The sequence below is a fragment of the Oncorhynchus clarkii genome, chromosome 3, assembly GCF_045791955.1.
Source record: "Oncorhynchus clarkii lewisi isolate Uvic-CL-2024 chromosome 3, UVic_Ocla_1.0, whole genome shotgun sequence".
NCBI lineage: Eukaryota > Metazoa > Chordata > Actinopteri > Salmoniformes > Salmonidae > Oncorhynchus > Oncorhynchus clarkii.
In genome coordinates, this window is record NC_092149.1 from 22,717,078 (window position 1) to 22,741,796 (window position 24,719).

General features: G+C 42.2%; 3 protein-coding genes across 4 annotated transcripts in view; 1 reads left to right on the forward strand and 2 right to left on the reverse strand.

The window, feature by feature from the left end:
- LOC139390924 (RWD domain-containing protein 1-like) overlaps positions 1–1,485 on the forward strand; it is a 21,037-nt gene extending 19,552 nt beyond the window's left edge. Inside the window, exons 5-6 of the mRNA XM_071138326.1 lie at positions 677–739; positions 860–1,485. Coding sequence (XP_070994427.1) covers positions 677–739; positions 860–972 — 176 coding nt within the window. The 3' untranslated portion in view covers positions 973–1,485. The remainder of the gene's footprint in view (positions 1–676; positions 740–859) is intronic.
- Positions 1,486–4,212: 2,727 nt separating this feature from the next.
- On the reverse strand, positions 4,213–9,798 carry LOC139405825 (amine sulfotransferase-like). Its single transcript, XM_071148259.1, has 7 exons — positions 9,663–9,798; positions 8,318–8,479; positions 6,189–6,397; positions 5,683–5,809; positions 5,338–5,432; positions 5,045–5,225; positions 4,213–4,382 (listed from the first exon to the last, which is right to left on the reverse strand). The coding sequence occupies exons 1-7, from the start codon at positions 9,688–9,690 to the stop codon at positions 4,249–4,251; spliced, it is 936 nt and encodes a 311-aa protein (XP_071004360.1). The 5' UTR covers positions 9,691–9,798; the 3' UTR covers positions 4,213–4,248.
- Positions 9,799–13,891: 4,093 nt separating this feature from the next.
- Positions 13,892–24,689, reverse strand: LOC139390934 (zinc finger-containing ubiquitin peptidase 1-like). Of its 2 annotated transcripts, none has more exons than XM_071138346.1 (12): positions 24,528–24,689; positions 23,564–24,194; positions 20,780–20,881; positions 20,549–20,605; positions 20,176–20,283; positions 18,268–18,377; positions 17,877–18,045; positions 17,390–17,578; positions 17,001–17,166; positions 16,104–16,267; positions 14,143–14,369; positions 13,892–14,035 (listed from the first exon to the last, which is right to left on the reverse strand). In XM_071138346.1, the coding sequence occupies exons 2-12, from the start codon at positions 24,162–24,164 to the stop codon at positions 13,988–13,990; spliced, it is 1,941 nt and encodes a 646-aa protein (XP_070994447.1). In that variant the 5' UTR covers positions 24,165–24,194; positions 24,528–24,689; the 3' UTR covers positions 13,892–13,987. The 2 variants fall into 2 exon arrangements, with proteins under 2 accessions (XP_070994447.1, XP_070994438.1); XM_071138337.1 differs by having other exon boundaries at positions 17,871–18,045; positions 24,528–24,678.
- Positions 24,690–24,719: the final 30 nt, after the last annotated feature.

Here is a 24,719-nt window from a genome sequence, read left to right on the forward strand (position 1 = left end):
TTGAATTTTCAATCTAAGCTCTAAACAAATCCTCTAAACAAATCCAGACGGGCCTATTTATATGCTTGTTGGTGTTTTTGAATGGCACTTATGGTTTTGGTGGGAAATACCAGGTTACTGGAAGAAAAGTAATTTATTCTCGGGATAGAACATTTGTAAAATACCAGGAAAATATTCAACCCTAACATGGATGCTACTACATCTCTGCCAACATGTACAGTCCGAACCTAAACTAAAGTTTCTGCATTTTATTTAACCAGAATAAGTCCATTGAGTCTTTTGCCAGGGAGACCTGGCCAAGAAAAAGGCAGCAGTCAATACAACATTACAAAATGTAAAACACGATCCGGCCTACAGGAAACATTTACACTCCTGAACATAGTTAGTTAATCACATGCCTCTACCGTTTCCTACTGTGCACTAGTCTTAACTTGGTAATAACCCTAGGGACTTTAGGTAGCAAACACCTTGAAGACCATGTCTGATAACTGCTAGTGGTGAAGGAGAGCATGCTACAGAGGTAGAGGGAGTTTGCCCAGAAGGACTTCATATGAACACATACCAATGTAGCTGTCAGTGCATGTAAAGCAAGGTATCAAATGGTGGGCTGGACAGGGTTCAATGGTTTAACGTCTTGACATTTGTACATTAACACTTTTTCTTCTCTCTCTACCAGGAAAAAAGCTATTTGAGACCGATCACAATCTTGACACATCAGATATACAGTTCCTGGAAGATTGTAAGTATAGCGGAGCGATACAACTGTAGTGTGTGCATGTCTGATTGAAGAGAAGTATGGAGATTAGCGAGGGGATCTGTAAAAGGTTGTACAATAACTTTGCTCTTCCCTCCCTTTCAGCTGGAAACAGTGTTGAAGTGGACGAGTCCCTCTTCCAGGACCTTGAGGAACTCGACCTGGATGAAGACGACCCTGACTTTGACCCTCTGGCACTGGGCAGTGATGAGGACTGAACGAGGAGGAAGGCAGACCTGTTTTCAAATACTATTTAAAATACTTTGAGCATTTGCTCTAGCCTGCCTGGATTGCCAGATCGGTGGGGATTGCAGTGTTGTGACTATTTTATTGGTTCCATTGCGCCCGGCAAGCTCAATCAAGCCCAGAAGAAAGCATTTGAAATGATTTCAAATAGTATTTGAAACCAGGTCCGGTCCCAGATCATCTTTATTGCAGTCACGTTGTGCTGCACAGATTCAGATCCCTCAACGCCTGTTTTGCAGCACGACTGTAATATTTACGACTTTGAACGCAACCGATACTAACAGGAGGGGATCATCACAGGAAGGGAAGTCACTGTATGTAACCAAGCCCAGAGAAGAAAGACATCCAATAACACCCACATTTATGTTCTAGACATGAACTATAACTCCAGTTGGCTGTAAACACAATCACCTCAAGGCATTTATACACCCTGGTCAATTAATTGATTTATACCCTGATGCCATTAAAGATGCACTATGCAGAAATCTCCGCCATTTCCTGGTCGCAAAAATTCTAGTTTGCTTAATTTCAGTTTGTGACAAAACAAGCAAGTATAGTGTAGAGAATCATTGTACCATCTAAACTGCTGTGAAATGTCTCTTCCATAAACTGGTGTACAAAACTGAAAAATGCAATAATTAAACTTAAACAGGAAGCATAGAAATAGCACAGATCTACTGCTTCATAGACTTGCTTTCAATAAGGAAAGATCTATAATTTGCATTTCTATGAATTTTGTGTTGTACTTTTCTTGGATGTGGGGGACTAAAGACTTCACATTGTCATCACTTCATTTAGATAATGTGAAATAGCGAATAAGTGCTTGTCGGCTTGGATTTCACAAGGCAGTTGTAGAAACCCTGACTGGCCCACAGAGGGCAGCAGCACATTGTTACAGAACCTTCAAGACACTGTTGGTTGAATTCACTGTTTCCTTATTCAATCACATACAGCTAAAATGAGTCAAGACAATTGCTTTTTTTAATGTATTTTAATTCTTTAAACATTTAATACTTTTTTATACACATTCAAAACTGACTGAAACCATGTGGGTACAGCGCATGAGAAGTTACTGTACACTTGCCAAACTATTTTTCCCTCCAAATAGAAAATGTACATCGTTTTATAGATACATTTTGGATTGATAGCTACTACAGTGAACCAAAATATAAATGCAACAATTTCAAATATTTTACTGAGTTACAGTTCATATAGGGAAATCAATCAATTGAAAAATTCATTAGGCCTAATCTATTGATTTGCATGACTGGGAATACTGATATGCATCTGTTGGTCACATACCTTCAAAAGAAAAGGTAGGGGCGTGGACCAGAAAACCAGTCAGTATCTGGTATGATCACCATTTACCTCATGGAGAGCAACATCTCCTTTGCATAGAGTTGATCAAGCTGTTGAAATGCTGTCCCACTCCCTTTTCAATAGCTGTGCAAAGTTGCTGGATATTGGCAAGAACTGGAACACGCTGTCATACGTTGATCCAGAGCTTCCCAAACCTGCTCAATGGGTGACATGTCTGGTGAGTATGCAGGCCATGGAAGAACTGGGACATTTTCAGCTTCCAGGAATTGTGAACATCCTTGCAACATGGGGCTGTGCATTACCATTCTGAAACATGAGGTGATGGTGGCGGATGAATGGCAATGGGCCTCAGGATCTCGTAATGGTATCTGCATTAAAATTGCCATCGATAAAAATGTAATTGTGTTTGTTGGCCAAAGCTTATGCCTGCCCATACCATAACCCCGCCATGGGGCATTCTATTCACAACGTTGACAAACCCCACACAACTCAATACACGCCACGCCGTCTGCCCGGTACAGTTGAAACCGGGATTAATTTGTGACGAGCACACTTCTCCAGTGTGCCAGTGGCCATCAAAGGTGAGCATTTGCCCACTGAAGTTGGTTATGACGCCAAACCAGTCAGGTCCAAGACACTGGTTGGGACAACAAGCACACAGATGAGCTTCCCTGAGACGGTTTCTGACAGTTTGTGCAGAAATTCTTTGGTTGTGTAAACACAGGTTTATCAGCTGTCCAGGTGGCTGGTCTCAGACCATCCCACAGGTGAAGAAGCCAGATGTGGAGGTCCTGGGCTGGCATGGTTACACGTGGTCTGAAGTGAGGTCAGTTGAACGTACTACCAAATTCTCTAAAACAGAAGAGGTGGCTTATGGTAGAGAAATTACCATTCAACACCTCTGGTGGGCATTCCTGCAGTCAGCATGCCAATTGCACACCCTCAACTTGAGACCGGTGGATAGATTATTTTGACAAAGGAAAAATGCTCACCAACAGGGATGTAAACACATGTGTACAAAATTTGAGAGAAATAAGCTTTTTGTGCCTATGGAACATTTCTGGGATCGTTTATTTCAACTCATGAAACATTTTTGTTCAGTATAGCTTATTAAGTTCTCTAGGGTAACTAGGCAGGGTTTTTTCTGGATCAATAATAGGCTTAGGTGGTGGACGTGGCAGAGGTCAATTTTAGAGGCCCTCATCTTTGCCGTTTTAAAAGCAGTTTCCCTGTGATTCTACATATTCTGCCACGGAGCCGAGAAACATTTTCAGTATTAAAGCAAATTTCCTGCAATTCTATGGATTTTGCGTTGGCTAATTCTGTGTTCTTTTGCTCAAACATAAAATCTGTACAGCTAGGGTTAGGGGATTTTGGGGATTTTTCAATTGTCCCTGACTGTCTAGCTTTTATTTAGGTGATTGAGAACTAACAAAGATTCTATTATATAAAGGGATAAATGCCCACATTCTGTACATTATAAACAAGTATTCAACAATGCTGTGGAAAAATAAAAAATACAGGTCATTTAGTCGTTTAAGTTAACTCTGAAAGCATTTTTCCATCCTGAAAAAAAAAGCTGTTATTTTTACACTGTTTGGACTTACAGTGGGGCAAAAAAGTATTGTCAGCCACCAATTGTGCAAGTTCTCCCACTTAAAAAGATGAGGCCACCATAATTTGCAAATAAATTCATAAAAAAATCTACAATGTGATTTTCTGGATTTTTTTTCTTCTCATTTTGTCTGTCATTGTTGAAGTGTACCTATGATGAAAATACAGGCCTCTCATCTTTTTAAGTGGGAGAACTTGCACAATTGGTGGCTGACTAAATACTTTTTTGCCCCACTGTAGGTGACCCCCAAAAAATACTTAGGGGGCCCGCCCAAGGATTTAAAAAATCCCTTTAAAACGTGACTATGATGTCATCACGTGGCACTATTGACATCATTTATGTCCCACACAAAGGAGAGGGGCAGGTCCCACATCTTCTCCTGGAAGGCACTGTCAAATCTCTCGCTCTGTGCAACAGTGAAATGGTTCTTCCAGTCCCCAATGGTCCCTGTCAAGAGTGTGGATGGAAATCAGTCAATAATATAAAAGAGTATTAAATGGCAATTCCACCACTTTTCAACGTCATTTTCATTATCTCCAGCACAATACCAGTGTACGTACATATGTGAAAATGGCACATTTCTACATTTCGTATAAAAACATCTAAGGTTAAAATTCTACCCGATAACATCCAACACTGAGATTCGCGGTGATGTGGGGAGCAAGAAAATACCCTCCCTCTGGCTAGAAACTTGTTGTAAATCAGTTTTTCTTACTTTTAATCCTACCCTGTGATGTGACAGATTTTTAAAAAACAATAGGACTGTAGCTTTTTAACGTGCCGTTTTCACATATGTAGTAGAGATCATTAATATGAGGTTGAAAAGTGGCGGAATTGCCCGTTAAGATAAGTTATCAATTTAAATTGTCCTTTAGATTTGCACAAATTATAATCCAGATGGTTGTATATCTGTTGGTTCAGTGTAAATGTGTTACAAGTATAGTACTGTAAGCCCTTTGTGATTGCTCTTAATAATATGCAGCTTGTGCAATGGTCTCTCTGAATCACACAACAACAAAAAATCCTCATACCAAAGTGTATTGATAAGGACACAGGCGATCATTCTGTTATCACGTTATATTATGACTTACAAGGTGTGACGTGCATACCTTTCCTCATAAACGTGCCCTTGTTGTGATCAAGTAGAGAGTCGGGCACCGTCTTGTAGTTAGCCTGCGGGTTCTGTTTCATGGTTCTAAAGGTGCTGTGTTCCACCACACTGGCCATCTGCTCCTCTGTCAAATCCTTCCCTAGAAACCGGCACATCCTCTCCACCATGGAGCGCAGGTCCTGCAACACACACCGTTCATGCTTTGAGACTCATGTAAACTCACAAGCCAACTCCGAGTACAGGACAGGATGGACAAGTAGATGTACAGGTAGGTTTTGCCACTGTTGGTACCTTGATCATCTCTTCATATGTGATGTACAGGAAGTTCATGTTGTCTCTATTAGCGTACCACGTCTTGATGTGCTCAAACCAACAGTTCCCAAAAACTGCAACACACACAGTAAAGACTCAAATGGATACTTCATACCCAGCCTACCACCATGAAAGCACAGCTGAACCTAAGGATACTACAGGCAAAACTGATTAGAAGGCTTTCGACAACGTTAATTTCAAAATAATCACAATTAAAGCGTTGTTGGCTAGTGCCAACTCCCCATAGAAAAAACACTTGGCTTTGAACGTCATGTACAACATGCATAGTCCTTAAACAGGACCAACGGCTCACATTCTTCTTACCTTTCCCTTCCATGAATTTCTCAAAGAAATCATTGAAGTCCTTCGGTGTCTCCAGCATGGCTGCATATTTGTGGAAGTGGTAATAGGACACGAGAACATCCTTAGGGTTTCTGGCCACATAGATCACCTTAGGGAAGCAAGGTCATACTGCATATCAATAGATTGACTATAAAAAAAACTAGATCAATATCAGTAGTAATACTTTAATGAAAGTAATCCAGAAAGTAATGATTTATAGTGATAGACTTCGGGTAACACTTAAAGCCTGCAGGTATTATGCATTCTAAGACTTATAATCAGCATGTATACCGACCATTTAGAGTATTTTGATACACAGAGATATAATATATTAAAATCCTTAAAGCATTATAAAGGCTCATACATAACAAGTAATAAAGCATTATACCTGCAGGCTAACACCAATACCAAAGTGCTAATTATGCTAAGTGCTAATACCACAGAATAATACCCAAGTGTTACAAAAATGATCCATGCACTCCACAGACCTTTCCCCTCTTTTGTCTGACGGCGAGCGGCATGAACTTGTACTGCAGGTGGGTGACCCGTAGCCTGGGGGAAGGGGTGGCGTTAAACTCCTTCTCACTGCCAATCAGCTCGATCCATGGGACGCGCTGCGCGTTGAGATGCTCTGTGTTTGGAGTGATGTCACCTTTGGCTTCTATCAGAGTCAGAATCTGCTGCATCCAGATTGTCCCTGTCAATCACAGCAGAGTGGACACTACAGGTCACCCAGAGGTCATTTCAATTCAATTTAAACATGAATTGTCCGTGCAGGGACAATATGGCAAGTCAGTCCTACCATAGAACGTACAATACTGGATAGCTTAGCCCTTTCATCTCAATACCTTGATTTGATAACAGCCACACACTGTTTAACTGAAAATTCAGGGGTTATTTTGATGGGGGAAAATGTAGTAAACTTTTGTTTCTCAGGGATTCTACACTACATGACCAAAAGTATGTGGACACCTGCTCATCAAACATCTCATTCCATAATCATGGGGCATTCATTTGGAGTTGGTCCCCTTTTGCTGCTATAACAGCCTCCACTCTTCTGGGAAGGCATTCCACTAGATGTCGGTTATTGCTGCGGAGACTTGCATTCATTCAGCCACAAGAGCCTTAGTGAGGTTGGGCACTGATGTTGGCCGATTAGTACTGGCTTGCAGTTGGCGTTCCAATTCATCCCAAAGATATTTGTTGGGGTTGAGGTCAGGGCTCTGTGCAGGCCAGTTAAGTTCTTCCACACCGATCTCGTCAAACCTTTTCTGTATGGACCTCACTTTTTTCACAGGTGTATTGTCATGCTGAAACAGGAAAGGGCCTTCCCCAAACTGTTGCCACAAAGTTGGAAGCACAGAATTGTCTACAATGTTATTATATGCTGTAGCGTTAATATTTCCTTTCACTGGAACTAAGGAGCCTGGCCCAAACCATGAAAAACAGCCCAATACCATTATTCCTCCACCAAACTTTACAGTTGGCACTATGTATTAGGGCAGATAGTGGTCTCCTGGCATCCGCCAAACCCAGATTTGTCCGTCAGACTGCCAGATGGTGAAGCGTGATTCGTTAAAAAAAAGAAAGTGTTTCCACTAATCCAGAGTCCAATGGCGGCGAGCTTTACACCACTCAAGCAGACGCTTGGCATTGCGCATGGTGATTTTAGGCTTGTGTGCCACTACTCGGCCATGGAAACCCATTTCATGTCGCTACTGACGAACAGTTTTTGTGCCGATGTTGCTTCCAGAGGCAGTTTGGGACTCGGTAGTGACTGTTGCAAACGAGGACAGACGATTTTTATGTGCTACGTGCTTCAGCACCCGGCAGCCCCGTTCTGTGAGCTTGTGTGGCCTACTTCTTCGCAGCTGAGCCGTTGTTGCTCCCAGACATTTCCACTTCACAATAGCAGCACCAGAAACTCTAGCAGGGCAGAAATTTGACGAACTGACTTGTTGGAAAGGTGTCATCCTATGACGGTGCCACATTGAAAGTCACTGAGCTCTTCAGTAAGGCCATTCTACTGCCAATGTTTGTCTATGATGGTTGCATGGCTGTGTGCTCTGTTTTATACACCTGTCAGCAACGGGTGTGGCTGAAATAGCCAAATCCACTAATTTGAAGGGGTGTCCAAATACTTGTATATATAGTGTATTTGAATGTGGACATTGCCTACCGTCAGTGTGCTACTCCTGCACTGCTTATGGGACATGGTGTCTGTTACACTTTAATCTAGCCTGGTTAAACCATTGTTTTCAGCCAAGGGGAGAATAACTGGGCATGCAGCATTCCACTTAATATAAGGATGCAGGCAAGGCTATGCGCAGGGAGATAAGCGAAAAATACTATTTTTTGGGGTTTAAAAACTAGGACATTTCTTTCACTTATCTGGGCTGCTGGACTGATATAGGTCGAGAACAGAGCCCACTAACAGATAAGCAAAGTAAACTCACTGAACGAGATCTACTCAGTTGAGCTGATAAACTGTGTTAGAGGACCTTATAGGAAGAGATGAAAAGAGCTATGCAGGCATGTTTTAAAGGCAGTAAACTGCTTTAAAAGCGGTAATCTGGGTATTCTAGGTAAGTATATCCGTGCTGTCTCCAGTACTCACCTGACTTGGGATAAGTGACAACGAATATGTCGGAGTCTCGGATCTCCCAGTTCTGGATCTGGTCGACCTCGTCGGGAGAGTGGACCCCATTGATCAGGTTGAAGTTCCGGTGAGGAACCAGCATATAGTCCAGAACCTGGGGATCAGTGGAATCCAAATGATCTGAGAAGACAAGACATAATCAAAGGCCCACTCATTCAAACAATCTGGATCTGTGTAAGCATTAACACACAACAGGGAATAACCATTCACCTCCAGTCATGTGAGAAGGCACGAGGCCGAAGTCCTACTCATCTAAAGTTGAAACACTGTGCTTGATTAGACAAAAATCTGAAATAAACACCCCAAAAGCCCAGTAAATAAAGTTGTTATTCCAAACAATGTTTATATAGCTATCAGATCACAGGGAGTCTGGAGGAAGTCAAGTGGAAATGTTTAAAGGGGAAATCTGGGATTGGAAAAACAACTGGTAAACAGCTGAGGGTTGGGGCTGGAGAAATGTAAACAAACAGAGCCATGGATGCAAGGACTGACCATTAATGATATCAACATGATAGTTATGAAACCATATAAGGTTTGTTTAGAATAACATTGTTTACAAACAAGATTCTATTTTGGGTTCTGGTGGGGTAAAACATTTGACCTAAGCTCATGAGGCATTTAAAAGTTGTATTCTTCATGAAGCAACTGCTACATGCCATTAACTCAAAAGTCCTAAAATGTATGTAACAATCCCAGCTTGCCCCTTTAACAAAAAGGAGTCATTGAATAACTCTCAAGTAGCTATCAACAAAGCCTGGGCACAAAAAATGTATTCCTATGAAGGACTAGCAAATATTGCAGTAAATATAAATAGTGGGTTTGCTGTGCAACAATGCATTTCTATCTGTAAATCCTAGAGGGGCAGAGAGCATGTTGTTCTGTTCACAGGCTGATCTGAATCACAAACAAAAAAAGTAGCCTAGTTTGTGTCCATCAAGCTCAAGCATTGTCCACCATTCATGGTCCTCTATAATCCTTTCTATGCTTAAAGGGTGAGACCGATCTTGCATGCAACAGTGCATAATATATATGCCTGTATACAGTAATGTACACTTCAGACATGCAAACATGTCTCACAAGAGGTTCCAAATATGAATACAACAACAAATAATTACACACATAGAAAACAAAAATAATGACTTTCTAACTATGCCACTCAGATTCTGGTATAACATTCAAGTAACATGATAAAATGGCAATACAAGGGTAGGCACTGTATTCTGCAATAGGCAATATAGCAACCTATTTGAACTCCAACTATAACTCCACGCACTGCACAGAGCGCGCAGTATTCCTTCCCTACCTGTCTTTGTACGGGTGGAAGTTGTCATTGTATGCCAATGTCACAAAATCCACAATCGCGGTAGGCTACTATGAAATCCCTGGCCCCGGGGAGTTTCTTGCAGTCAACTCACAACTGTTCTCAAAAATAAGGGATTATGATGGATAGCGGGCAGCTCTGTGTGCAATGCGCCCCCGAATATCCCCTACTGTCCCGATAGAAGACACGCAGAAGACAAACACACGTTTTTTAAAATTCACGTTGTGCTAGAGGACTACTGATGGTTTATACAATTTAAGCGCGTTCGCAGCATTAGGGAATTTTTGTAACCTTGTCCCCAGGACCAGGCTGCGCGGGCGCACGTCAGATTGATTTGCGCTTTTTAAACACAGCGTTTCAGAGTCCATATAATGTGGCATATTTTACATCCCTCATGACCAATGAGAAACGGGAGAACGATTTTGATTAAGCTACAGAGGAAATCTGGTATTCTTAACTAGTTTGTTTTACTGAGAAAATTAATTGAGATTTTTTTTTGTGAGGCCAAATTCATTATTGTTTTGTCAACATGTTGCGCACTCACTCTCACACACACTTTCCACTCTGTGCGACAGAGGTAGCACCACATGTCCTAGAGTGGTGTGGCGAAAAAATATTCTGGTGCTGTAGTCTTTCCTGTTCTGGTAACCTAACCAGGTAAAACTCAGGACCTTATACGGTATGACGTGATTAATCTGTTGTAAAAAGGTTTAATATGGGCTTTGATGGGACCCGTTTTTATAATCAGGTCACATGGTTTAAAAAAAACACGAATGTCCTTGGAAGATGAAAACACTATCAAACTGCCGTAATCTTGTACTTTACATATTAATTATATTTTAAAGAAGGACTAAGGTTGTTTCCCATACACAGAGAAAGCAACATGATTGGACAAAGCTTTCTGTATGCGGGTTTGTTGCATCATGTAGTCCCGCCCTATGCAACTCTAGGCCTAATTAAAATTTACTCAGTCTGTTAGGTTTATCAATTAATTCCAGTTAATAATTTTGGATTGAAAAAGTATAGGTAGTCTAGTCAGTTCAAGTTTGAATATAAACCACATTTGATCCAATTCACATTTTCTCACAAATTGATGATAAATACACAACGTTACCGCTTCCTTTACCCTGGCCAGAAAGACGGCGCATAATAAGGCTAGATTATGCAGCTGCAGCTATTAGTAGCCTACAGTTGATCATACTGAAGAAGAAAAAATTGTTTCCATGCAATACAACAGGTCAGATCGCTAATGTTTAAGTGTATATGCTGATACATTTATGGAAGAGTTTTGGCTTGTCTAGTGTGATGTGTTATCAGGTTTGCTAAATAAATACCAGAGGAAGTGGAGACTGCCGTAAGCTTTGTGCGTTGTGTCCAGCCCGCGTGACCTGCGATTTCTGTGAATGTGATTGGTTAAGGCATGCAAAGAGCCTGTAGCAGCACTCCAGCGTGAAGGATAGAGAACTTGTCGAGTTGACAAATCACGAGGCAAATCAGTCTAAAATACAGCACTTTCCCCCTCTTTTTAACGTTTTGCGTTGATATATTTTATTAAACTTAATCAAAAATGGTGATTGAAAAGTGTTGTGGCTGCTTGGCCATGCATGGACCCTAATACTGCTGATGGACTAATATTTTGTTAGAGGACAATAAACCATAAAAATAACCTTTCACCAGTTTGTGCAATTTCTCTAATATGACAGTACTATATGTCCAATACATACAATACACATTTATTTTCAGTAGAACTGATAAGGACATGCAAAGTCGCAATCCACACAACTGTCAGTTATCAGTGAGCTGTCACATTGCTGAGAGGGCATGGACAGGAATCAGGACAGAGGCTTGGAGGAAAGAATGTACCAGAGAAGTTCCTCTAACCAACCCACAGCCTGCGGTCCTACCAGTTCAATAGTAATTAGACCATTCCAGTCGGTGCCCTGGGAATAATATGTATTACAGAATGTCCTTTTCACCAGCAACTTTAAAAAGTGATAGTGATCGTGTGGCCAGGTGACTTTCCAGGAGGGTGTGAGTGAGTGTGTGTGTCTTCTGTGTTTGTGAGAGAGTATATGTGTGTGTATCTGTTTCACTGAAGCCGCACGTACCCAGAGGGCCCTGGCCCCCAGATACTGTAAGAAGATAAAAGCTGTGGAATGTTCCTCCTCAATTGGAACAGGACAGAAGGTTAAAGTTTGACTCAACACTAAATCATCAGTGGTCTCTATGTCTCCCCATGTAACCAGACTCATGTTTGAGAAAGGGGAGAACTACTTGGTCTTGTTTTCTGATTTGACAATACATGAGGGGCCGGTCTATTCCTACTTCTAGTGAAAGAGTGTGGGGCAAAGATTCACCAGGCGTCTCTCCATGGATGCACTCCGTTTATGATATATATATTATACACACACACACACACACACACACACACACACTACCATTCAAAAGTTTGGGGTCACTTAGAAATGTCCTTGCTTTCCATGAAAACATACATGAAATTAGTTGCAAAATGAATAGGAAATATAATCAAGACGTTGACAAGGTTATAAATAATGATTTTTAATTGAAATAGTGTCCTTCAAACTTTGCTTTCATCAAAGAATCCTCCATTTGCAGCAATCGCAGCCTTGCAGACCATTGGCATTCTAGTTGTCAAGTTGTTGAGGTATCTGAAGAGATTTCACCTCATGCTTCCTGAAGCACCTTCCACAAGTTGGATTGGCTTGATGGGCACTTCTTAAGGTCAAGATGCTCCCACAACAGCTCAATAGGGTTGAGATCCAGTGACTGCTAACCACTCCATTATAGACAGAATACCAGCTGACTGCTTCTTCCCTAAATAGTTCTTGCATAGTTTGGAGCTGTGCTTTGAGTCATTGTCCTGTTGTAGGAGGAAATTGACTCCAATTAAGCACCGTCCACAGGGTATGGCAAAATGGAGTGATAGCCTTCCTTCTTCAAGATCCCTTTTACCCTGTACAAATCTCCCACTTTACAATATTCAAAGCACCCCCAGACCATCACATTGCCTACACCATGCTGGACAGACAGCGTCAAGCCCCCATCCAGTATCTTTTCATTTTTTCTGCGTCTCACGAATGTCCTGCTTTGTGATCTGAACACCTCAATCTTAGAGTCGTCTGTCCATAACACTTTTTTCCTCTGTCCAGTGTCTGTGTTCTTTTGCCCATCTTAATCTTATATTTTTATTGGCCAGTCTGAGATATGGCTTTTTCTTTGCAACTCTGCCTAGAAGGCCAGCATCCCGGAGTCACCTTTTCACTGTTGACGTTGAGACTTGTGTTATGCGGGTACTATTTAATGAAGCTGCCAGTTGAGGACTTGTGGAGGCAGCTGTTTTTCAAACTAGACACTACTTGTCCTCTTGCTCAGTTGTGCACCGGGGCCTCCCACTCTTTCTATTCTGGTTAGAGACAGTTTGCGCTGTTCTGTGACAGCGTTGTACGAGATCTTCAGTTTCTTGGCAATTCCTCACATGGAATAGCCTTCATTTCTCAGAACAAGAATAGACTGACAAGTTTCAGAAGAAAGTTCTTTGTTTCTGGCCTTTTTGAGCCTGTAATCGAACCCACAAATGCTGATATTCCAGATACTGAACTAGTCTAAAGGCCACTTTTATAGCTTCTTTAAATCAGCACAACAGTTTTCAGCTGTGCTAACATAATTGCAAAAGAGTTTTCTAATGATAAATTAGCCTTTTAAAATTATAAACTTGGATTAGATAAGACAATGTGCCAGTGGAACACAAGGAGTGATGGTTGCTGATAATGGGCCTCTATACGCCTATGTAGATATTCCATTAAAAATCAGCCAACTCCAGCTACAATAGTAATTTACAACATTAACCATGTCTACACTGTATTTCTGATCAATTTGATGTTAATTTAATGAACAAAACATTTGCTTTTCTTTCAAAAACAAGGACATTTCTAAGTGACCCCAAACTTTTGAATGGTAGTGTGTGTGTATATATATATTTAACATGTTTAAAAAAAAAGAAAAATTTTATACAGTTAATCCTTGTCATTTACCAGTAATCTATAATGTTTGGTTAGTCATTTCTGGTAGTTCAATAAATATATGAATACATGTTCCATTCTCAGAGTGTGTCCTTACGACTTCTACAAGGTCCCAATTCTACACGCAGAAATATGTTGAGGATTTGAACAGAACAGAGAAAAAGGCAAATATTAAAATACATCATTTATTACCTTAATAAAATGTCCAAGAAAATTAAACATGAACTGTTTTTGGCAGTTACACATTTACAAAACTGCATTCCAGCATCAAGGGATCCTCTCGGCTTGCAGTGTTCTTGAGTTGAGAATGCGGGTCTGACAAACAAAAAACAAATCAATATTGAATAGCTGATTCGCTGTTCAGTGCACATCGTAGCAAAACACTTTACAACTGTATGCAGTTAAGAGCCACTCAGACTCACCTGTTTCTCCACGGGGGTGAGCACGCCCTCTACAGCCACCACCTGGTACTGCCTATGTTTCAGGTTGCCAGGGAACTTCCTCATGCGGCAGACAGCTGTGCTAACAGTGGAGCCATCTTGGCTCAGCAGTTTCCTCACATCTCCTGGTGTACAGCCAGGGTCCAGGAGCAACAGGCACAGGCTGCCATTCTTCTTCTGTTCCACTCCTACTATTGAGCGGCTATGGCCTGAGGATGTCGATAGAAGACATGGAGGAAACACACTAAAGCCTTGGTCACACCGCAGGTCTTAATGCCCAAATCAGTTATGTTTTTCAAATCCATTTTGGACTACTGACTTTCAAAATAGTATGTTACAAGTGAGAAAATCAGATGTGTGTGTGTTCAGACATTATTCATTTGCTGACATGGCTACGCTAGTTATCATAGTAACTATGGGTGTGTGCACAGTGGTGTAGGCTGATTGGTGGTCGTGCTCATGCTTCCTATCACTCAGAAGTTATATAGCAAGCTATGGTGATAACAACGCCTGCCATGGATGTCTCCCCAGTTGCTTTGTATGTTCAAAATCATAATGTAAGAACACTTAAAGCCTCAAAAAGATAAGATGATCCAACTTTCAAATGGAATCTTTTGGCTAGCCACAGCAGTCAACTAGCTAGCTAGGTAGTAGTTTAGCTTTCTAGAACAGTCACTCATTTGTTTTTAAACAATTAACAAGCAAGTTACGACCAGATGTTCTTGTCAAACTGTCAACGGAGTAGCTAGCAAGCAACAAGATATGCCATCTAAAAACCACTTGAGGGCAAATAAATCTGATTTGACCGTTCACACGGCCGGGAATCAGATTTGTATCGGACTTTAAAAACACCTACGAAGGTGGTTTGAAAAGTGGCTTGAAATATCAGATTCCATGTGCTTTTTGGCAGTTCCGACTGCAAGAAACAGAACAGATTTGAATCGGATATGCAACTAAATAGGATTTGAGTCACTTCAAACTGCCAATGTGAGCAAGGCTTTAGAGATAACGTAGACGTCAGGTGTACACACATACGAAACAAACAAATCTCCCTCAAACACACTAGTACTGAGCGATTAACAACGTTTAAGTTATTTTTCAGTTTTTAATCAATAATTGATTGATTTAATCACTAATTGACCGACAGATTCAATTATTTTAATTCCATTTAATTTGTTTTTGTTCTGTGAGCTCGATGTGCAGTTTCTGTAGAGATAAATCAGATCAAGCCCAAACTGTGCGATGTAGTAGTGAGTTGAAGTTTCCAACAGGCCATTTTTCGACATAGTTTAGTGCAGAAAACCTGGTAATTAACTACAATGACTATAATCCATTGCGCACCCACCTACTTGTCCGGTCTGTGTGGAGCACGCGTGATCGAGCGAGATAGAAAGCAGTTGCTTCGAGAGGTATCTCTACCTGAAAATACATGTTCTAAGTGATTGGTAGTTGGTATTCAGCAGTCATAAAAGGATGCTTTATTACTTTGAAGAACAAGTAAAATAGTGTTTTTGGCAGACAGCATAGGCAGCAGCTCTATAGAGATGAGATGACTTGGAATTAAATAATAAAGTCATTGAATAAAACAAATGTAATATACACAACAACTCAAATATTTGATTAAAGTAAATGTGAATAAGTGATAAGCAGTAATGGGCAGTGACCTCCATCATGGGACTTTTGTTTTATTATGTGTTGATACAGCATTCAACCCACAAAATGTATAGTGCATTTAATGTAAAAAATAATAATATCGAAACCGTTATTATTTTTGAACGATCGAACCAAAACACAACCGACCTCAAAAAGCACTAATCGCTCAGCACTAAACGACACACAAGAAAACATAAAATAGACACACGCCATAAACAAATTCTACATTGGATATCAGTAACCCATCATCAGCTAATCCATCCAATCCACTAAACCCATGTTAAGACTACCTTGGTGCTGGAGGTAGAGGGGCGGCTGTGTGGTCTGCACCACCCGGGGCGGTAGTCTGGCGCCTCTGGTGGCAGTCTGAGAGAAGTACTGCTTCACCCAGTCAAAGAGGCGGGGGTGGGTGTCCCCTGGGCCCGTGGGCTGGTGGAAGTCTAGAACACGGGCACTGTGGGGACACAGGTTAGAGGTAACTGACTGAGAACAGACTCCATTTTCAACCATGTACATTCTATAGTGACTGTGTGTGTACACTGAGTATACCAAACCCATAAGGAAAACCTAATATTGAGCCCCCCCTTCGTTTTCGCACTCAGAACAGCTTCAATTCGTCAGGGCATGGACTCTACAAGGTTTCAAAAGCGCCCCACAGGGATGTTGGCCCATGTTAACTCTAATGCTTCCCACAGTTGTGTCAAGTCGGCTGAATGTCTGGGTAGTGGACCATTCTTGATACACACAGGAAACTGTTGTGCAAGAAAACCCCAGCAGCGTTGCAGTTCTTGACACACACCAGGTGCGCCTGGCACCTACCACCATACCCCGTTCAAGGTCACTTAAATCTTTTGTCTTGCAGATTCACACTCTGAATGGCACACATACACAATCCATGTCAATTGTCTCAAGGCTTAAAAATCCCTATTTAACCTGTCTCCTCCCTTTCATCTACACTGATTGAAGTGGATTTAACAAGTGACATCAATAAGGGATCATAGCTTTCATCTGGATTCACCTGTGTCAGTCCATGTCAAGGAAAGAGTAGGTGTTCTTTTAATTTTGTATACTCAGTGTGAGAGTCCATTCAGGTGTATCTAATTCAAATATAGCTGGCTACACAAATGTGTTATGTTCTAATGCGTGTAGTATGTTAACATTCTGTGTGTGACTCTCTGGGCTCTAACCTGACTCTGAGGGAGGTGCAGAGAGCGTAGATCTCTGTAGCTCCTATCCAGGCCCGTGTGCCCTGTAGTCGCTGGTTAAAGTGGGTGGCGCCCTGTGGGTCTAACCCCTCCCGCCACGCCCCCTCTATCAACACCTGCACCTGTGGGATGCTGGGTACTGACCCCTCTGGGAGAGGAGGGAGAGAGAGAGGGGGGCAAGGAAAAGATGCCATGATAGAAGATTAGAGAGAGAGAAAGTTAGTTTAGGAGATTACATGGCGAAACAGCTTTTTTAGAGGGCTGCATTGAACCGTTTCATTAAGCAATCCAGACAGCTACTGGATTTGAGAGAATGGTAAACCAATTGTAGAATGTGATGTTTTGATATACGTGTTTCTGTCTGTGTGTACCCGAGAGACAGGTAGTGTAGGGCTCCATTCTTTGCAGAGAAGACAGGAGCATCTGGAAGTTTCTGTAGCCACATCCCCAGCCCTTATCCCCCTCTGATGAGCAGTAGTGGTCTGTGTCAGCACTCAGCCACACGTGGACACAGTCTCTGGCCTCCCTCTGGTAGTAAACATACAGAGCACCCAGCACACCTGACAGAATGAGAGGAATACAATAAACAAAGAGAATGACAAAGACAGCGAGAAAGAGAGCACTAAGGTGGAGCTGCCATTTAGTTTTTAATCAATTGAAGGAAGACAGTTATTAATGACATACATACCTTGTAGGCTAAATAAAATGGATGCAAAACATTGAGAGATGTAGGTGGTAGATAGACAGCTGTATAAACATAACATGATGTGATCTAAACAACTCAGTTTGAGAACATAGTAAATAATGAGGGAGCTATGTTAGTCAAGATCTGGATAAGAAATTTAATCTCACACACACCCTGCGTTCTGGTCCTGCCATCGTCGACCCCTGAGGCCAGAGCCTCCATCATCTCATCTCTCTTGTTGTGGAAGTGAGCAGGCACCATGACACCTCGAGACACGGCTTTCTCCATGGTCCTCTCCATCTGTTTGCGGTAGCCCCCCCTCCCGTCCACACCAAACTGCCTCTAAACACACACACACACAGCAAGGAGTCAGGGTGAGGTCACCACCACACATAAGCAGACACACGTATACTGTAAATCATGCTTGCTGACGTGCAGAAACACAAACAAACCACACACTCCTACATAAGCCATGTGACAAAGCACATACGCGTCATATGGTGCATCATGCAGCAAGGTCAAATCCACTACTCCAGTGTTATTATGGTTGTGCTTTATAAGAACCTGCAGCTTCTTGAACTCCTCTGCCTCCCGCTTGGCCTCTTGCTCCTTCCTCCTCTGCTTCTCCTCCTCCTGCAGCCGCCTGGCCAGCCTCAGGTCTGAGCCAGGGCTCACTGCAACACACACAGCAACACAGCGTCAGTCACAATTCCCTCTCTTGAATTCACCATGGGAATCAACCCTGTACACACAAAACTGTTGTGAGGACAGCTGCATGTGTGAGCTCAGCGGTATGAGCTGGCAGGTTGTAGAAGTTCCGTTCAGTTCAAACTTTATAGTCCTCAGAGGGAAATTCATAGTTCAAAACCGATCACAAAGGACAAATTACACATTATATTGCAACTTCAGGAGTTGGCTGGCAATAGAGTGCTTGTGCAAATCCAATATGGGGTATTACACCATTCTCTATCTCTACCGAGACCCTGTTTATGGTAAAATAACAGTCATAACGTTGTTATAACATGGCTACATCTAAGCAGGAAATAAAACGTATTGGAAGCATAAGTGGGAACTAAATAGATTTCTCATTAACCCTTTATACTCGTACCCATATTCAGGAAGAAAATAGCAGATTTGGGCATTAATAAATGCGTAAATTGGAACGTACTGGCTGTACAGTACATGCTATACATGACGTCAGAGCTCTGGCTCTGCGCTTCACAGCACTGTATGGGTTTTGCCTGACAGCAGTTCTGAACTTGAGCATCTCGCCCTACAAGAAGTTGTGCCCATATCTCCCGCTAATTGGGCAACTTTTGAAACATGTTTTGTTGTCCAAGTGAGGGAAATGCTGTAAATTAAAAAGGACTCCATGTATTTTGAAAGATCAGACGTTGAGAATTATAATACATCTCTCTTTGATGTCATACAAACAAGCCAAACACCTGTGAGTAAATATGCACTTCCATATCAGAAAACTTGTGTCATATACAGTGTCACCATTTATGATCACTATTTTTAATTTTTAAATGATCACTATTTTTGATGTACAAGATGACTTGGCGTAATATCCTGTGTTGTTCTGAACAGAATGAGCCCATGTTTGTTAATTGTGAAGAAGATTTGCAGAGGCACACGCACCTGAATGCACTCATGACTCATTTCTATGCTCACCAAAATGATGATCTGGTTCTCTGAATTGCATTGTGAAAGCCTATCACTGTAATATTGTATTTTATAACTTCGCTAGTCATGTTGGCAATATAACAGGCTTTGAAATGATGCCCATCTGATCCAGATTGCGATTTATAATGGACAATTTTGGGATTGTGTAAACAACAACAGTAATTGTGTGATGGCGAGGACGCAGGACTGTGTTCCAAACAAAACAACTACAAGTGTGCCTGCTCTAGTTCCTCAACGGCACAGCTAGGAGAGCTCAACAAAAGCAACTTATAGTTTAAGACTTTTCTTTGAGTCAAAAGTTCCTTGAAATTACTTAGGAACTTAGCACACTTTGGAGAGGTGTATGGCCACTAGGAGACACCAGTTAGTCCTCTCACTCAAACTATTTATTTTGTCTTATGTTGCACCTATGCCCATATTTTCCAGGAATATTCTTATCATGTTACTGAATGTATCCAGAGTATTTTCAGATTTTGTTATCAACAAATGCAGAAAAAGGTACAGTAAATGTAAAATGCACATACAAACAACAGTGTAATGTTTGGATTCAGTCTTGGGTCAGGTGAACTGTTGTGTCCTCATCTTTGGCAATTATGGGGAAATTATTAGACTAAACTCTTCCCCTTCAATTGCTACCATGGTTTTTCATCTGCTTTTCATATTTATTCCTTAAGATACACTTTGAATTTAGCCCTATCCCTTTAGGACAACTCCCACAAGTGTAAACATAAAATCCCACTGAAACCTGCGTTCCCATCACATTTGATTGTTTAAATCAAGCCATACCTGCACTAGTGGCTGTGCCATAGTCAAGATGCAGCTCCACATGTTCCTGTAGGGAGTAGCAGTCTCCACACACCACAGAACACAGGGGACACTCATAACTCTTCCCACCTGAGGACGAGGTCAGGGACACACAGTGATTAAAAGGGATATCGACGGGGCATTTTTATCTAAATCATTATTCATCCAAGTTATTCTTGTTGAGATAAAACCTCTCTTGCAAGTTCATTTAGCTTTTTGGGGGAATATTAGACCTTCATCGGTAAGACATGGGCAGAGAGAGAGCCTCAACCTCTGTGGATCTGCCATAGGCAGGGCTTCTTCCTCTGTTTGGTTGAACTATATTTGTTCCTATGATGAAAGGAATGAGACGAACTTGAGCTGTTGCTGGATGATGCTGCCTCGGTTGATGATGTGGCCCCCAGGACAGCCTCTGAAAAGACACATACAGATTATGTATGTGTCAGAGACTTAACACAATGGATTGGGCCTCATTTTCTGTCTGTGCTGAACTGTGTAGACTCAAGAATGTCATGAGTTTGTACAGTCACAGTGTGTTCTGTGCTGAACTGTGTGGTCTATATGTTCTGAACTGTAGATCCTGTACCTTCAGCTGGGCTCTCTTCTAGCAAGTGCAATTCAACATGTTCCTGTAGGATGAAGGCGTCGGTGCAGACCAGAGCACACATAGGACAGGAAAACCGCTTCTCTACGACAACAGACACACAGTACATAACAATGAGACACAGGATGATGACAAGACTAATTCAACCCACTCCACACAGCACTTTGATGCCACAGGAGCAGCTTTGGTAGCAGGTTCATCCTGCCCAGAAGCTCCACAGAGCAGTTCAGAAGGCCATTTTTACCCACAGCCATGAGGCTTTTTAACAAATGACTCATTTATGGTGCCTTCTTAATAGGAATGTTGTTATTGCTTGTTTCCCAGCAGTAGGATAGACAACAGTATTTATCTTAAACTTGTCTCCATCTTTTATGGCTACTAACATGCAGGTGCCTTCTTAGGTGTCTTATTATGCATTTTTATCATTGTCTTTGTAATTTATTAGTGATGCTGAGTGAAAACGATTTACTCAAACCAACAGATATCAGTCAGTATAACCAAAGATTATGGATATACTGACAAGATACATGTCTTCCCGCCCTAACGATGGGAGTTGTTGTCCACAAAGCGGCAAGGCAGACTGACTAGCTCCTGCCTATCTTTGCTTTGGATTGGTGGATTACTGTAATCCTTTTTTGAATATTCGATGAGGGTTGTGACGTTAAACGCCTGTATTCAATGGAGAGAGATGCTGCTAGCCTCATCCCATGAATAGCCATCTCCGAGATAGTGTTTTTTGTGAAGTGACAAAAACAGTCCTACTTATATCAGTACACTCATAACTTAAGCATTACCAAACTTCTATTATAAATAAACCTCATGTAGCAAATAAGCCATTAATTTTATTGTTGGCTAAATTCAACACTCTCTTGCTTTCTGGGCGAAACAACAAAAAACAACACCTGATGGAGGGAGACAGATTCTGATGAGTTGGGCCTCTCTCTTCCGCTTCAGTACAACAAACCAACTAGGCCTAATATTAGTAGGTACAAAAAACTAACTGATGAGGTTTACAAAATAGTGATGCAATCGACGACTAAAGTGAGGAAGAGCCCACGAGTGCCAGACCGCATGGACTGTTAATGGGATGCATTGACAGTTCATCAATAGGCAATCAATCCAACTATTAGTCCGTATGACAAACCAAATCATATCAGTCAAAATACAAAAAAACAAGTAATATCACACAGTACGACAAACTAACTAATTAGTCAGTATGACAAATTATATCAGTCCGTACAAACAACCAGCTAACAACAGTCCGTACGACAAACCCAACTAACGTCAGTCCGTACGACAAACCCAACTAACGTCAGTCAGTGCGACAAAACCAACTAACGTCAGTCCGTACGACAAACCCAACTAACGTCAGTCCGTACGACAAACCCAACTAACGTCAGTCCGTACGACAAACCCAACTAACGTCAGTCAGTGCGACAAACCCAACTAACGTCAGTCAGTGGGACCAAACCAACTAACGCCAGTCAGTGGGACAAAACCAACTAACGCCAGTCAGTGGGACAAAACCAACTAACGCCAGTCAGTGGGACAAAACCAACTAACGTCAGTCAGTGGGACAAAACCAACTAACGTCAGTCAGTGGGACAAACTCAACTAACGCCAGTCAGTGGGACAAAACCAACTAACGTCAGTCAGTGGGACAAAACCAACTAACGCCAGTCCGTACGACAAACCCAACTAACGCCAGTCCGTACGACAAACCCAACTAACGCCAGTCAGTGGGACAAAACCAACTAACGTCAGTCAGTGGGACAAAACCAACTAACGCCAGTCAGTGGGACAAAACCAACTAACGCCAGTCCGTACGACAAACCCAACTAACGCCAGTCAGTGGGACAAAACCAACTAACGCCAGTCAGTGGGACAAACTCAACTAACGCCAGTCAGTGGGACAAAACCAACTAACGCCAGTCAGTGGGACAAAACCAACTAACGCCAGTCAGTGGGACAAAACCAACTAACGCCAGTCAGTGCGACAAAACCAACTAACGCCAGTCAGTGCGACAAAACCAACTAACGCCAGTCAGTGGGACAAAACCAACTAACGTCAGTCAGTGGGACAAACTCAACTAACGCCAGTCAGTGGGACAAACTCAACTAACGCCAGTCAGTGGGACAAACTCAACTAACGCCAGTCAGTGGGACAAAACCAACTAACGCCAGTCAGTGGGACAAAACCAACTAACGTCAGTCAGTGGGACAAAACCAACTAACGCCAGTCAGTGGGACAAACTCAACTAACGTCTGTCAGTGGGACAAACTCAACTAACGTCAGTCAGTCAGTGGGACAAACTCAACTAACGCCAGTCAGTGCGACAAACCCAACTAACGCCAGTCAGTGGGACAAACTCAACTAACACCAGTCAGTGGGACAAACTCAACTAACGCCAGTCAGTGGGACAAACTCAACTAACGCCAGTCAGTGGGACAAACTCAACTAACGTCAGTCAGTGGGACAAAACCAACTAACGCCAGTCAGTGGGACAAAACCAACTAACGCCAGTCAGTGGGACAAAACCAACTAACGCCAGTCAGTGGGACAAAACCAACTAACGCCAGTCAGTGGGACAAAACCAACTAACGCCAGTCAGTGGGACAAAACCAACTAACGCCAGTCAGTGGGACAAAACCAACTAACGCCAGTCAGTGGGACAAAACCAACTAACGTCAGTCAGTATAAAAAAACAGTAAAGATGTAACAACAGGTTGAATAAACAAACACATTTCAGACACACTAAAATAAACCTTTAAGTGGGGAGGAGAAACGCTTCTGTTTGACTTTGGTGTGCTCTGCGGATCCCACTCCCACAGACTCCTCAGCATTACAGTGTCTGCTAGTAGGCCTACTGGAGTCCTGAGCTGATCTCAGAAAGCCTGTAGACACTGAAGAGGTGGATACAACAATGGCCACTGCTCGCCCTCCACCGAACTCCACCCCAGCTTCAGTAATTTGCTCCTTAGACTCCAGTGTGCTATTGGATGTCCTGGGTGAGACCCCTCCTCCAATGGTGTCAAACCTATTCCCTTTGTCTACTCCTCCTTCAGAACCCTCAGACCTAGACAAACCAATGGCTTGTTTGCAGTGATTGTCCACTATGGTGGTAGTGGGAGTAGGACTTGAGCTGGGCCTGACAAGACTGTGACCACCTCTACCCTCTGCTCCTCCTCCGTCATGGTCCTGTTTCTCTTTGTGTGTGGTATTGATGTGGAAGCGGAGTTCGTCGTAGGTGACTCCGGACCAGGAACAGAGGGTGCAGCCCATGTCATTCTCCAGGTGGCTCAGGAGATGGGTCTTCATGTCCTCCTCCAACACCAATTCCTCGCCACAGAACTCACACGTCAGCATGGCCAATTGTTTCTGGTGCTCAGCTGGACACTGAAATGAAGATACATTATGATAACATTAATTGTCAGTTAATAAATAGGAATAAACAGGAAGGATGTCAATCCAATGTAGACCAAATGTACCCAATAACGAAACAACGCAATTCCCACCTTTGTCAGCCACGACGCAACAACGCAATTCCCATCTTTGTCAGCCACGACGCAACAACGCAATTCCCATCTTTGTCAGCCAAGATAGCTAGCCAAATTCTAACTCCGCTATCATAGTTAATTCTGAATTTGTCTAGCCAACATGTCAGGCTATGGGCTAAACGTAACTTCAAAACACGGAGATTGCTAGCTAGCTAACCATCATGTTACTCACCGATTTCAAAAATATGGACGATGTGCCCTACTAATGCTTGACTTATGTGACTACTTTCAAAATAAATGTGTTTCTGTTTCACTTTTCATTCATATGCCATCTTAGCAATGCTAGCAAACAACTTGACTTTACTGGCCCAGTTGGCTTCTCCTCCTTCAGTTTGAGCCGATGGATTTGACGTCACTGGTTGTT